At 45.2% G+C, this 15,034-nt stretch overlaps 1 protein-coding gene across 2 annotated transcripts in view; it reads right to left on the bottom strand.

The window, feature by feature from the left end:
• The window catches only part of shf (Src homology 2 domain containing F), an 81,011-nt gene extending 66,330 nt beyond the window's left edge, over window positions 1-14,681 (bottom strand). For both annotated transcript variants that reach the window (XM_079736269.1, XM_079736270.1), the window contains exons 1-2: window positions 14,014-14,681; window positions 19-151 (exon numbers count right to left, since the gene is read on the bottom strand). In XM_079736269.1, the coding sequence (XP_079592395.1) occupies window positions 19-151; window positions 14,014-14,445 (565 nt within the window). In that variant the 5' untranslated portion in view covers window positions 14,446-14,681. The remainder of the gene's footprint in view (window positions 1-18; window positions 152-14,013) is intronic.
• Between the last annotated feature and the right edge of the window lie 353 nt (window positions 14,682-15,034).

Here is a 15,034-nt window from a genome sequence, read left to right as displayed (position 1 = left end):
GTCGGTTGGGTGATCTACCTGCCATCATCTTCTGGGCCTCGTAGGGTTCCATGTAACCGTCGTTCTCCGTCGTCACCTTCTCCCCGCCGGTCTGGGCACCGCCGGCCTGCTCCGCGTCAAACGGATCCGCATAGTCCTCCAGGATAATGAGCTGTAGTGGAGCGGGAGAGAGGGAGGGGAGGGGAGGGAGGAGGCGGAGAGGGGAGGAAAGGGAGGAGAGCGAAGGGGGAGAGAGAGAGAGAAGAGGGGAGGGAGGAGAGGGGAGGGGAGGGGAGGAAGGCAGGAGAGGGGGGAAGGAGGGAGGAGAGGGAGGACAGAGGAGGAAGCAAAAGGGAGAAGAATAAACAACGGTGAGAGGAGAATTCATTGTGCTGCTCGGCCGCGCACCGCAACACAGGTAGGCGCCCGGGGAGCTCGCAGAGCGGAGCCACTTGACCGGGCCCTGGCTCGGCGCCTGGGTGGCACGAAGCCCGAGGAAGCGAGCGACGCACATAAATAACCGGTCCCTCCCGGTATGGCCGCAGCACGGCACGGCAATGGCTTTGCTCTAGACCAATGAGCCGGTCCTCGGCAAACCGCTGGTCAGCCTAATTATACGATGCCCCACTGACAGGCCTGCGTTCCGGGAGTCCGGGAGAGGACCACAACTGCGCTGGGTTTCTTAAGAGAAACAATTTGGCAGATTTATGATGAGCTGGCAGTAAGCCGAGGCTAATTGCACGCTTTCTCTTTTAGTGAGCTTTTGGTGCACTGGGTGGCAATTAGGCAAGGTGGACGTTGTAGAGACCCAAAATAAGGCTAAATCCCAGCTGGAGAGGAAAGTGGACATGACTCAGTGCTTAAGGGGCTGCAACATCTTCCCTTAAACGTAAAAGGCCCTGACTTAGAAGTGGGTGTGTAGGTGCAGAGTCAAGTTGTCAAGCGCTGCGGTGAGGAATTTAATTTTGCAGGAGCCATGCGTCAACTGAGAGGACAGTACAACACTCTAGGAATTTAGGAAATAGACCTTTGAATGTAGTGCTCTGGATTCTACCAGAGTTCAATATCTTTGCATGCTCCAGCAGGACCATGCAAACACCAAGCCCAACTGATGTTTGATCCCACGAGTTCATTCCTACAGGAAGGGAATCTGACAGTCTCACTATAAACAAGCTCATCATTCACCCACAGGGGCGGACCAAGCTCTACTCTGCCAAGCCATGCCTCCAACTAGCCAGCTTTCCTCAACAACCGCACATGTCCAGCTCCGACCACACCACACTCCCTTCTCAGCAGTGCAGGCCAGGCTAACCCCTGCCCCGGCCCATGGAGGACATGAAAATGCACAAAACACACCCACGCACGTTGACCGAAGCCCAATCTAGCAATATATTGATATTGATCAAAATCAATATCAAGATTGTGACACTGCTGAAAATAACAAGAACAGCAAATGGGGGAACTTTTCAAAACAATGAAAGGTTTCGCTCTGGAATTTTGTCAAGGTATCTGGTGTGCGATGACAGGGAAATGGATTCCTTCACAGATAAGTATAAGCTATGGTATGAATGAAGAATGTGTTTTCCTTGCAGCTGCTGTAGAACCTGCCTCCCATTCTTCCTTTTCAGTCCATTTTTAGGAAGAAGAAAAAAAAAAAACTAGAACTATTTCCCGACCCGGTTTGTAATTATAGGTTTCTCTCCAGCTTGTCTTCTATAAAAAGCGGTAGAAAATCCTACTTTCTCTTGGATTTTAGCAGGCGGGTTGCACCATAAATGTGGTAAAATGTACACCGGTCAGAACTAAATCAAATTCCACTGTTCACATTTGGACCAATACTGGTTGTTGTAGCAACCAAGATCAACAATGAAAAGTGTTTCGGCTGCTTCGACAACAACACCTACAGAGTGCAAACTCCAAAGAGATCCAGTCAGCCAACGCATGAACTAAACCTGATAATAAGCAGCCCGGGGCATAACGAATAGCGTAAGAATCACTGCTGTTGTAGACATGACGGCCAGAAGTCATCCGAGGTCAGGACATAGTGCGCAGGTTTTACAAAAACAGCTGTTACTTTAAGGTAGGGAAGGTGGATCTTTGCTCACTCTTACGCAAACCTTAAAATACATAGTCGCTAGACTGTTTATTGGCCCAAGGAAAGGGGTCCCAAAGTGTGCACACTCAAAGAAATACATTTGAAATATGGGGTATGAAAGCTCCCCTAGAACAGCTGTAATTGCCTCTTCTCTGCCACTAATTAGGTCCACGGCAGCAATTTGTGGTTAAATACCATGCTCAAGGGATCCCGGGCAGTAGTTGTTGAGAGGTACAGAGCATTACTCACTCTGCACGGTTCTTGGAACACTGAGGTTACAATTTCTTCATGTCCTTCTTGACTTTGGATAGTTTCTTGGTCTCCATATACTCTGAGCACAATGGTATTTTGGACCAATGCTTGATATACTATGTGAATTTATGAGCTTAATAAACACATTGGTAAAACACATATTTAAATGATAAAAACCACGTAAACAAACTCCAACATTTACTGATATAATTCCGTAATACATGCCATGAATAATACACAATTACATTGAAACGCTTTGTTGCGATATCAATCACGGTAGCCCTGTCTTCAGTGACTTTGATTAATGTTGAGGATTAATGTTTAGCTTGATTAAGGTTTAGTTTGATTAATGTTTACCGTGTAGCAAGTCAGTGTGAGACAAGTTCTTAAAGACTTTGCATGGTGGAGGTTTGTGCCAAGTAACAAGCAGCATTTTGAAAAGATATAATTAACACAATTAGACGATTCTAAAATGAATGATGCAGTCATTAAATAGTGCCACAGCTGTAGCTTAATTACAGCCTTTGTTGTGCACACACACATGCTAATGAGGCCATTAACGCTATTTATAAGACGCACAGAAAGGCCAAAAAACATGTACCCAAATGTGGAATGTCTTTTTAGTGGCGTTTACTAATCATTAAATCACTTTGCGTTTGACATGCGAGGCTGCTGGGTATGTTGACCTTAACTAAAACCCAAACTAAAATGACAAGCCTCTCAAAAATACCGCACATTAACGGATGAATTGGTTTGAATCAACGGATTAAGCGTTGATTTGGAAAAGTAACCTTGAAGTGCCGGGTACTTTTCTGTGCCATTACAATGCTTTACATTCATAACATCCCAAAGGCTTATGTTTCTACACAAAGCTAATGTTCTTGTGTCGTGCCACAAATGACCTCAGCTGGTATGCTGCCCGGCTCTCGGGTTACGTCCTCAAGGACACTCTGGCAGCCGTTACTGAACTTGAAGATAATTTTATCCACTTTACAGCAACTAAATGTTCTCAGCTTGCTCTCGTAGAAAATCTCAACAGTCAACAGCCGGCCTCGTCGGGGCTTAGCCTCCTAAGACCCGACTGTGCGCTGGAAGAGGAGCTGGTTAGTATTCCCAAATTGTTTCAGTCTGCCCCCATTTGCCCAAACAGCAGGAGGAGTAGGTCAGGCACTGAGATGGGTGCTCGAGGCAGGGGGTGGAGGGGTTGGGGGATGGTAAGCAGTGGGGTGGTGGACTCTACATCCCATCTGCCTTGTGGCGAGCCAGGGTGTGTCAAGACAGCAGCCAAGTCACACGTGTTGCGAAAGTCAAACTCACCCACGGCCGGCTTCTGCAAGGCCTCTGGATTTCAGATCTAAAAGCTAAGCCGGGGAGTAAGCCTTGAGACTCCGAGGGCCACCTTCCTCCCAGGATTAGGGCCTGGCCCCTGTGGTAGGCGGGCAGCTCAAGGGCTCGGGGCACGGCTCGAGAACTTACTCAATTACACCCACGTCGGGCCAAGCGCCGGCGTTCCCAGGGTGACCAGGTGTTCCACCTGTTGGTTTTCAGGCAGCTTGAGAACAGTGAGTAGAAACCATCTCAAACTGCTTAGCATTCATTGGAGCTCACTGGGAATTAGGTCGACTTCGATACCGCGAGAGCCGAGGCAGAACATTAGCGCATGAGGGAGACCAGAAGAGGCACCTGCCACTTTGGTTTGGCATTCTGCAGCAACACTGGGGCCTTTCTTGGATTACAATATAGCCGGGCTTTCATTCAATTACAATTCAATTGGGCTTTCGCGACTTCCATTAGAAGTGAGAAAATAAGCAAAAAATGTTCTCTCTCTCTCTGCTCTCCTGATGGAAAGAAAATGAGTTTAGTGGGTCCATCAAAACATTGCACTGAAAAACTAGAAAGATTGCTCAAAATGCGTTTATGGTAATCTGTAGAAATGACACCAGAGTCGTACGTTATTCCTGTGTTAATATTTAATCTGCATCTCATCCAGTTCGATACGACACTTGATTAGCATTCCAAAAAACACACACACACACACACACACACACACACACACACACACACACACACACACACCACCCGTTAGACGGTGGCACAACCACATACACATCGACTGGCAGCAGGCAGCCGCGCTCAGCGACCAGCACCCTGGAAGGCCTTTTCTGAACGAACGCGATATGAAAGTCACGGTGGGTCTGAGAATGATTGGAGGTGTCAGGGGGTCCGGGGAGAGCTGGTACCCTGCAGAGACCACCAGTAGAGAGAGGCCGCTGCAGCACAATGACGGAGGAGGAGTGAGTCGAGGGCTGACGTGGGTGATTTATGTCTCGCGCCACTGGGGATTTGAGCCCCTGATATCCTGAAACGAGTCAGTACTTTGCAGCTCAATTGCATTAAGCCGTTTCAAAAAATGGGGGCTCTTAATGCCGCTATTATTCTCTTCTCTCCCCCCCCCCCCTCCCCCCGCCCCTGTTGTATGATGAAGAGAACATACACTGTGCGTGAACGAAACACTCAAGGGAAATGGGGAGGGATAGAAGGCCGTATTTTGTGCCATTTGAAATATTATAGGATGCTACTCAGGAGAACGCTGAATGAACAGTATGGGATTTGTGAGGTCTGGCCGTTGCTTTAAAGCGAATGGGCAAAGTAGTTCCGTTTCCTATTTATATTGGTATTGCCGAACGCTCCAAAAGAAATAAACGACATAGAGGCTGTTTTTAGTTTTTCTCCTTTTTTAATATGATTTAGTATACATCTTTCTCACGTCCTTCTGTACAACATTAGATTGGTGTTTACCCACCATCCCGTTTCGTAGCTATTCTCGCCAGCGGAAGTTATTAAAATGTGAGAACTGCCAGCCTGCAAGCAAACCGCTCAGGAAGCACATCCGCGACCTCCAGAATACATTTAGCATTTATGAAAAATTAGCTTTCTGTTTCAGCCATCATATGTGCAATACATATGGGCAACTAATCTAGTTAGCTATAATGATGGATGTTGTTTGTTCCCTGTAATCAGTCACAAGCAAGTCAAACTCAAGTACCAACTTAGGTGAGGAGCACTCTTTCCCTCCTCCCCCCCTTCATTATGAAGTTGGGGTTTGAAGGCAGGCAATTAGTAAACAATTAAAGTGTCTATCAAAAAGCCAAGTATTAAATTAAAATGAGAAATGGCAAGCCTTTAGCCCTTGAGATTTTAACAAGGACAGTATAGTTCCACCGGATTTTTAAAGCGCATGCGAGCAAAATGTGAGCCTTTGTCAATGTAGAACTTTTTTCTCTTTTCATTTACTATAAACTTGACAATACATTCGCCACAGTACAACATGTGTGGACGTTTACACAACAACAACAACCTCTATATCTAAAGGCTCTGATGAAAGGATAGTAGTCAGCGACTCCCACGCGTGTCGCCCGCTGGAAGGCATCTGCCTGGCGTTTCAAAAGCACACGCCACTTTTTTCAAGTCCATTTATTTATTATCCCCAGCACCGTTCCTGCTTCCCTTTAGCGTTCAGACCACATAAAACATTGGCTCCTCTGATCTCAGCGCTTTTGCCAATGCGGGCCGCCGTTCGTGCGGCAGTTGGCCTGGAAAAGCCAAGTATTTTTGGCAGCAGCGATTTAGCCAGCCATTGATCAAGGGTAGCATTAGAACAGTTCCAGATGCGGCCACAGTGACACCGATACCGTGCACTGTGGCAGAATGTCAAGCGGGAGAGACATCAGAACTACATAATAAAAGGAGAGTGGCAACAGCATTTGGCATTTAGCGTAAGGGTTGTGGGTTTGGGGGAGGGGGGGTGCAGCGTGACACATTATGTGCAGCTGTATGGCCCCTCCCAAGCCTTGCCCTCACTGCCAAGCTGTGGGTTACTGTGCATACATGGCAGTTTTTCCAGCTTGCATCATAACTATATAGCACACGTGCACAGCCATATACACAACGTAGGGATATTCCATTTATCACATTTGTCACGGATGTGGATCGGTCCATGGCAAGATCACGTATTCAGCAAAAAACAACAAGCATCTATGTGCAGATAGTATGAAGTTAGTTCACATTTTTTCAACACTGGAATCAGCCAGGAAATGTCCTGTTGTTGCAACCAAATGCAACAAAAGTAAAAGATATTTGCAACCTCACTTTAAAAATAATGGTACAGCCCTGATGGCTCATTGTTCCTTATCCTTTCAGCCAAGGACTAGTGAGCCAATGGTAAATAAATACTAGGGGTGGGAATCTCTTGGCACCTCACGATTCGATTCAGAGGTCAACGATTCGATTCTAAAACAATTATTGATGCATCTCGAAGCATTTTATTCGAATATATAATATTTTATTAGATATTACATTTTATTAGAGAAAAAGCTTTCGTCACAAATATGACTTTCTATGAACAATGCAATAATCAATGCAGCTTGCATTACAACACACAATGGAAGTAGGTAAAAAATAAACAGATTTAGTTTTCTTTTCCTTCTAATCTTTCTTTTCTATGTCATTAAAGAAAAACCTGCTCTTAGCCAATTATAAGAATAAGAACTTGTTTGTCGTTCTTGGCTGTGAGTTTGCGTGCATGCTATGCGTAGGCTGAATCGCAATCGCGTCCAGACAAATCAGATTGGCCAATACACATTGAAGATAAATTAAATAATTTTAAAACTAGTCAAATTATCCCTCTCTATCGAATAGAATGTTGCAGGAGGTGAACAAATTTAATAAAAATAAAAAAAAATAAAAAAAATCTTTTCTTTTTCTATTATTATCTTATCTGAATCGAGACAGAATCGTTCTACACAGAATCACAATGCATCGAAGAATCGATTATTTTTCCCACCCCTAATAAATACCCAGAATTCCTCTGGATTTCCTGGTTGAAACCAACCCAACATCTGCTTGGGTCCGTTAAGAGTAGGGAAAAAACGGGAAGGTGGCAGAAGGTGATCTTAATGTGTGACAGATATTTATGATTAAGTACTTGACGACACACTTGACAAAATCCAATTTCCAAACACTGCTCCCATCTCGCCAGATTTATTAGCAGAGTTTCTGCTGCCTTCACCCAGAGTGAGAGGTACAGCCCAGGAGCTCAGCAGAAGAGAATGATATGCCACAAAACAGTCAGAATTTCTGAATTATTATGACCAACTTCAACCCTTGGTATACTTAGGCCTAACTACACAATGGCTCAATCTATATTTAGATATAGACATCTGAAATTCTTCCAACCTCCACTAAACTAAAATTAAATTAACCAATGTGAGCACTACATATCTACATATAACCATTCAAAGCACAAGATACACATTTATTCGTCCGTGTGCTGCTTCCACCTAGCTACAAAATGTGTTTCAGACATTGACACTTTTACAGAAATGGAAATTCACAAACAGAGATTAAGACAAATAGGTTTTCCTCTTGAATCCAATGTGTGAAGCCAAACCATGGGAGAAGAACGCTAACATGCACACAAAACTAAACCACAGCCAAACCAAAAGCAAACCATGTTGACATGAGGCTGATTTGATTGTGGTGGAAAGCGGTGTGGCGAGTATGAACCGAGTACCAAATACGTCCGCCAGAGAACAACAATGGACTGCAGGGTGGAGGTCCCATCCCCAGCGTCACCGACACACAGCCCAGAAAGAGAGAGTCTCAGAGACCAGACAGGCTGCGGGATTGGGTCTCCAGAGAGTGTTCACAGCTGGTTCACAGTAGGGCAGAACCCAGCAACACTGTTTCACACTTGAACCTACTAAAGTGTTGCTCGACTTGAAACAACAAGTTGGGTTTTTTTCAGCGTTGACGTAGCGGTCAACGTAGGGGACGGCGGATTTGTCCAGTTAGAAAAAGGGAATGTCACCAAGTTGTAAACACTTCCTGTCAGGAAGAGAGCACTTCCTTAATCCTGAAGCAACCCAACATTTCCTTGTTTTCCACACAAACAACTGTGCTTGGTTGCCTGCTTTCTCTGGCCAAGACCCTGATAAACCCATGAAGGATGAAAATGGCTGAAATTGTGTAATATGACATCCATGAGCCTTAATCATAAACTATGTCAAGAGAAAAATAACTATATAATGATAGAGCTTAAATCCCTATTTATTTTGTTGAATTGGCTACGTCATAGTGACATACATAGTTTAAGGGATGTAGGCCTATGTAAAATAAACAGAATGTCTAATGTCTGTTTAAGGATTCTGACCTTCTCCTTAAAAAGGGAAATAGTTGCGTATATTAGGGAACTCTTTACAAGGGCTAAGGTATTACACCAAAGGACAACCGATTCTTACTCTGCCCTCTTAAGTGTAAACACAAAAACAGACCTTCCAGCCTTCAGCCCACAATCCAAAGCTATAATCACACACACACACACACACACACACACACACACTTTCTTAACATGCAAAAAATGAAAACAAAGTGAAAAAATGGCAGTGCCCCGCAAAGATCCTGTCTTTGTAACATAGAAGGCATAAGCCTTGAGGGTTTAAATCGTTTCCTTTTAATCAGTGTGACGGTCTGCCTGCCCAACAGAGCTGCTTCCTTCTGGGCTGTGCTGCAAACACTGTCATTAACCAAACCAGTGCCATGTGTCTACAGATCCCTGATGGCCAGAGCTGCAGAGCTGGTGCGGAGGGTAATTGTGACCTGGTGGAATTCTTGGACCCGTGTTCTGCAGCAGATTTAAAGAAATAAGCGGGCCTGAAAAAACTCAAGAACGTCCGTGCATAAAAGCCACCATCTCCACGAACCATCCAGAGGAGTCTCACATGTGCAGTGGTTGTACATAAAAACAAAAGGTTCCCACAAACTCCCCGACATTGGTATCTAGTTATTACACCCAATAATGCTGAAGTACTTTGCAATGCTATGAAAACAAGGGTTCTGTTGCCCTGCCAAAATCTCGTCTCTAATGACAAGCAGAAGGTTTAAGACGAGCCAAGATAAACTGTGACTGTGTGACATGAGCCTTCCAGTACATCGTCTCTCTCAGGACGACTTTATTCTGCCGTGGTCGGCGCCCAAAACGAGTAAGCTGTTAGAACTGTAGGGGGGGAAGGAAGGAAACCGCATGATGCTACTTCCTGTCCAGCACACTGCCCTTTCAGGACCTCTGAACGGGGTCGTAGGAATAAACTTACGAAGCAGCTTGTACAATGTCTCAAATAGACCGCACAACCAAACAATGAAAGTCATGTTTGTTGGGAACACGGTAGAATGTCCAGTTTTTCCAAGCACGGAGTAGAGGTACTATCGTTGTAGGGGACTGCACCTAGTGGGCCAAGCGTCGTGGGTGGCATTCCTTGAATACTTCCGCAGTCAAGGCATCCGTGTGGCATTCCTTGGACACCTCTGTGAACAATGGGCCGAAGAGGGGAATGACTTCAACCATTCCTTCCTCCTGATGTCAATAACACCGGAGTGGTCTATTTGTGCATAAATGCACAACAAATGTCTGGAGATATTCTACCAATCATCCTCATCATAACCAATATGATTGTCACTTGAAGGTGTGAGTCACGATGATCAGTCAGTTACTAATGCTGCCAATTGTGTCGTAATTATTCCTCATTATGAAAGCAAAATACAGCTCAGAAAAAAATAAAGCTTTCCAAATTGCCTTTTTTGTGTCTCACTGCTCTCACACTAAACAACAGAAGTCCTGACCTTTCAAAAATACACGGCCGTTGAATATTCTATAACAGTATCCAGTGAAACTGAACCACTCGTTTACAGACAAAACGTTAACATTTTCTGCAATGCCCTGGCATACAAATGGTTCAGGTATCAACAGTTGAGTTAAACCATTGAAAGAAAGTATTGAACAGCTCTTATCAATGTGAAAAGAAAAAGTTAGCAATGAAAGAAACCCCTCATCTTTTTCAAAGCAGAACACCTTCAAAGATGAGAAACCCCTACAACTCAGCAGGAAGGAACAATGATAATGTTTGACATAATACAATACCTGAATTTATTTTGCCAGTGTCAAGCAAGAGGATAGACCTAATGAAGTGTAATTCATATTAAAAGTATCATAAATGATAGTCAGTATTTTTCCACAAGAAAACTGTCATGATGTAGCCGTGTCTCGACACCATATCCCTGCCGCCAGTTATAAGCCAATTGCATCCCACTGTCCGTTGAAGGACACACCCTCATTCAATCACCATGATCTCATTATCAGAAACATGATCCGAGCCAATTACATAAAGGCTCCAATTCCTTTATATTCACTGATTCACTCACAAATATGTGAATACAGGATTTGGAGATCGATCTCACACTGCTCACATAAGAATACAATAGAGTAGATTCAAGCAGCATGAACATCACCCAGGCTTAATAACCCTTTAGAGCCCTTCAGGTGCAGAATTCAGTCATTTCTATGGCTTTCTCCAGCTTGCTTGCTGTGCAGATTTCTGCGCCGTCTTATTCGAATCCCTTGCAGACCAGACAGGTCTTTGTGGACGGCCCATTAGCGTGGTTGATGTTTTGTCCTTGATTCCATAGAGAAACACAGCCCCTTTTCAGCCGAAACCTACGGCAGTCGCCTAAGTGTTTTGAAATGCCCACAGTCACCGAATCTCATGATCAAAATCCACTAATATAATAACCTTCAACCACTTTCCATTAGTGTTGTGCCGGTTGCGGCCCCAAGCTGTGCAAGAGTCTTAAAAATCGACTCTACTATGTTGAGGATGTCACAAATAGTGATAATATATTCTACAACGTGCCACCTCAGCAAATCAAGGGATGAAGAGGCAGGGCCTATAAAAAGGCCCACTAAAAAGGAAAGAGCCAAACAATGCAGAGGACATATTTCAAGCCAGATGCCCGTTGGCCACATGACAGCTGTCAATGCTAATCCAAGTGCGCGCAGCTAAAAACAGAAGCTGGTTTGCAGAATGACTGAGTCAAACATTGTGAAGCCCAGAAGACTTCCAAGGCCAGATTTAAAAATGGTTTTCCCAGAGACCAGAGAACAATATTGATGATGACAAGGATGTCTCAGCCTGGACGCACGGCTTGGCTTCCTTTTGTTTACCCCATTTGGCCACTTGTCATCACTTTCATGTAACCTTGAAGGAAGTTGCTGAGCGGAGCGATGAGCTGAGAGATGGGGCCTCTAATTAGTTCCAAGGCCGGGTGATAATTGATCATCGCTCGTAAACCGCTCTACCATGAAGGACCATAGTCATAAATAACAACAATCAATGCCTTGAAAACAACAACAGCTCTACGGCTGTGATTCAGCACATTACAGGGTCAACACATACACAGCTGCATGCATGCAGGTCTCTATATGAACACATGATTACTATATATGAAAGTATTCTTTATCCTCCGTGTTCTCAAACCCCAATAAGTATTCTTAAAGGCTGGGATTAAGAGGAATAGAAAACACTTGACCCTACTATTGGCATTTGAGGCGTTGGGTAAGCAGTTATATAATTAGCATTCATGAGTCAAGTAATTAAAACATCAATGTGGACAAGCCCTGCCGTTAAGACACTTAGTGTGTGCCCCTTTTCTCGTCCGTCAGCACTTTTCGGCCAGTAAAAAGAAAGCGTTGCTTCAGTGATGACAGTTTTGTTTTTCCTCTTTGTTCAAGCTGGATCAGAATCGTACTTAAATAATCTGATGTATTTTTGGGACTGATGTCATTCGCTATACAGAACATTTCTTTGTGTCTGTGTTGTCTCTGTGTCTGTGTGTCTGTATGTCTGTGTACGTGTCTGTGTACGTGTCTGTGTACGTGTCTGTGTACGTGTCTGTGTGTATCTGTGTGACCAAACACCTGCAAACGGAAAAAGAGTAAACCACTGTTTGCGTGACCCAAAAGTCACGGTAGTTAATGTAATCTCTGCTAGCCTCTGGTTGCTCCCTTAACTGCATGTCATGAAAAGCAGGTGGTTACCGGGCACCATGTTGGCCTTATTCCAAACATGTGGTTCAGTTGTGATATCTTAACTATGCTTAGTCTCTCATATTCAAATTTGTTTATGGGCTACATTTGAAACACTATTTATTTAAGGACGAACGTAAAGCTATCTCCATGGCTACCTCAATGATAGCGCTAAGAGATTTCCGGTTTTGAATTGTTTTACTGCGAACCATAACATCTGCAATTATTGCAGAGACTTCCTCCAACGTCAGCACTTATATTGGCTTGACTTTGAGACTCCGATCAAAGAAAATTATTATCTTAATTATCGTTATCTGATTTGAGTTTTTCCTAAATATATTGCCAGCATGAATTGCACTAAGAATTGTGTCAGTAGGATGACAGCTAGGCTTCACTCCATTCTGTTGAGCTGTACACAAACATTAAAATAAGAAAGGTGCCGTCTCCAAAACTTTAATTCGCAGAGAATGTTTGAGGATACCGTTCCAGCACATCAACACATGAAACCATATAGCCCCCACCCCCTTCTATATTCACAGGATAACATTGGCTGATGAGGTCTTAAATCCATGCCTAAGCGTATCCACCTCCGTCTGTAGAACCAGATGCTCACTGAGGTAGAAGCAGTAGTAGCTGTACATCTCCGCTGGGCCTGCCATGCCTAATTAACTCGGAAGATCCCAATAAGCCTCAATTAACGCAAGACAGCTATAATCAATTGAATTAGCTGATGAACAGCAGTGAGTGTGGACACGGGGGATTCTGGTTGTCATTCTTCTTTTATATTTTAAAATGGAGAAAAATATCAAAATACATTTTCTGTTCTGAATAGACGAGTCCGCTGCAGGATTCAGTCATCCATATAGGCACAGGTACTCAATATAGGTGATAGGCCTACCATGTAAAAGTGGTTACATGTTTCGGGGAAGGAATGTCAACAATGTCAGGAAAAGGGTAATTAGATGCGTTTTTCCACACATGATTGCGTCTTTCATTTGCATAGACATGGGAGGCTGCCACATTCCCTGGATGGACGTCTCTTTACACGCGCTTAACCTTGTAGACGTCCAGCAGTCTCAAGTTTCTCCCGAACGAACAACATGCGGTCTGACTGAATTCCAGGCAGCGCACACCGACGTGACCCTCACAACCCACCCTGCGGGACACTTGTCCCGAGGAGGGCTGCAGAATGGGGTCACCCGTCACCGCGTCTCCTCTGCGTCGACGAGCGCTCTGGACGTCTCTTCACGCACGTGAAGAGACGTGACCGAAAAGTAAAGCGGGATGTTTTGGTTAGGCTGAAAACTCGGGTTGTAAACTTACGGGTTATGTCACCACGTTATTGCCTATCCTTGTTTAACACCCATGCCCTCCCACTGACTTGAAACTTAAGGTTTCCATAAACACAAAACGCCTACAGGGGAGGGGTGTCTTACTTGAGTCGATTCAGCAGAGTTTGGTAAAAACGTGTCATCATAATGTAAGCCCGTAGTAGCTCTGTTAAACAGACCTATGCTGGATGTTCCACTAAGTAGCCTACAGTCAAATCAAGGCAAACGTGTTGTGGTTCTCCCCCGCGGCTCAGCGGGCTTCAGGCCGGGGAGGGGTGGCCGTCAGCCCGTTGCTGAAACAAGTTGTTCAGGTTACAAGTCACCACGACCTTCCCGATCATTAGCGAAAGGAGGGGAAAGTCTTTTACGGAGACTAGGAGTAAGCAAGCAACAGTAACTCGAGGTTAGACCCACTAGAAACGATTGTTCACTCCGCTCACCTTCTCTTTATTGTCGTTTTCCGACGGAGGTGAAGACGGAGTTTTCACGCTCCCCACCGATACCGCCTGGGTGACGGAGACTCCTCCGCCGGGGACCGCGCTGGACTTCTCCACCGTCTCCACCTTTATGAGCCGGTGCTTTGGAGACACATATTTCAGGTCCGAAGAGCCCACAGTGTTTAAACTTGATCCGTAGGGGATATTTCCACCTGGGGTGTACGGGTCTTCGAAGTCCAGTGCTTTCTGTAGTTGGTAAGCAGCGAGGATGTCCGGCTGAGCGGGGCTGGGGTAGGTGGCCCCGGACCCCGGGTGCTTGTAGCCAGGCGTGCCGGTCACACCGGTGGGACAATACCTGTAGTCCGGTTTTGGAGGCGCCGGAGGGGGTGCTTTGGTAGTTTTGAATCCTAGGTGCTCCTTGAACCACTTGGCCATGCTGCCAGTGCATCGCTCAAAAGTCAATTTATAGTAGTTAGATCCCCCTATCCTGGCCAGTTTGCGCGAATGTCTCCCAGCGTGGGGGTCCTTGGTCCCACTCCGAGCGGCTCCGGAGCGCCTCTCAGTCCCTACTTCTCCGGCGGGGAAACACTGCCGTTCTCGCGGCGTTCTGTGTCACAGTCAGGCACTTTCCTGGTTTGCCGCAACTCTGTCACACTGTTGACGGCGCTATGCTGTTCCTCACGTCACATTTCTTAACTACTCAACATGTAACCGCTTGCGGGAGAGTAACACACACGCTTCCCTCCCCTGCCTGAGAACATTCACTGCCACCTACTGGAGACATGGTGAACAACACACACACGCACACACAAGCATGACCTCACACATGAACACGCACGCACGCACGCACCCACACACACCCACACACACACACACGACCACATATGATATGACTATACACACACAAACACACACACACACGCTGGCTATAGAGTAAAATGCCTTTGTTTCAATCTATAAGATACATATGGGATTTGTAGTGGTTAAAATGATGGAATAGGCAATTGAATCACTTCTGAAAGTA

This window comes from Pollachius pollachius (genome assembly GCF_949987615.1).
Source record: "Pollachius pollachius genome assembly, chromosome: 5".
Taxonomy (NCBI): domain Eukaryota; kingdom Metazoa; phylum Chordata; class Actinopteri; order Gadiformes; family Gadidae; genus Pollachius; species Pollachius pollachius.
Note: the sequence above shows the minus strand (reverse complement) of the source record. Positions and strands in the feature narration are given on the sequence as shown.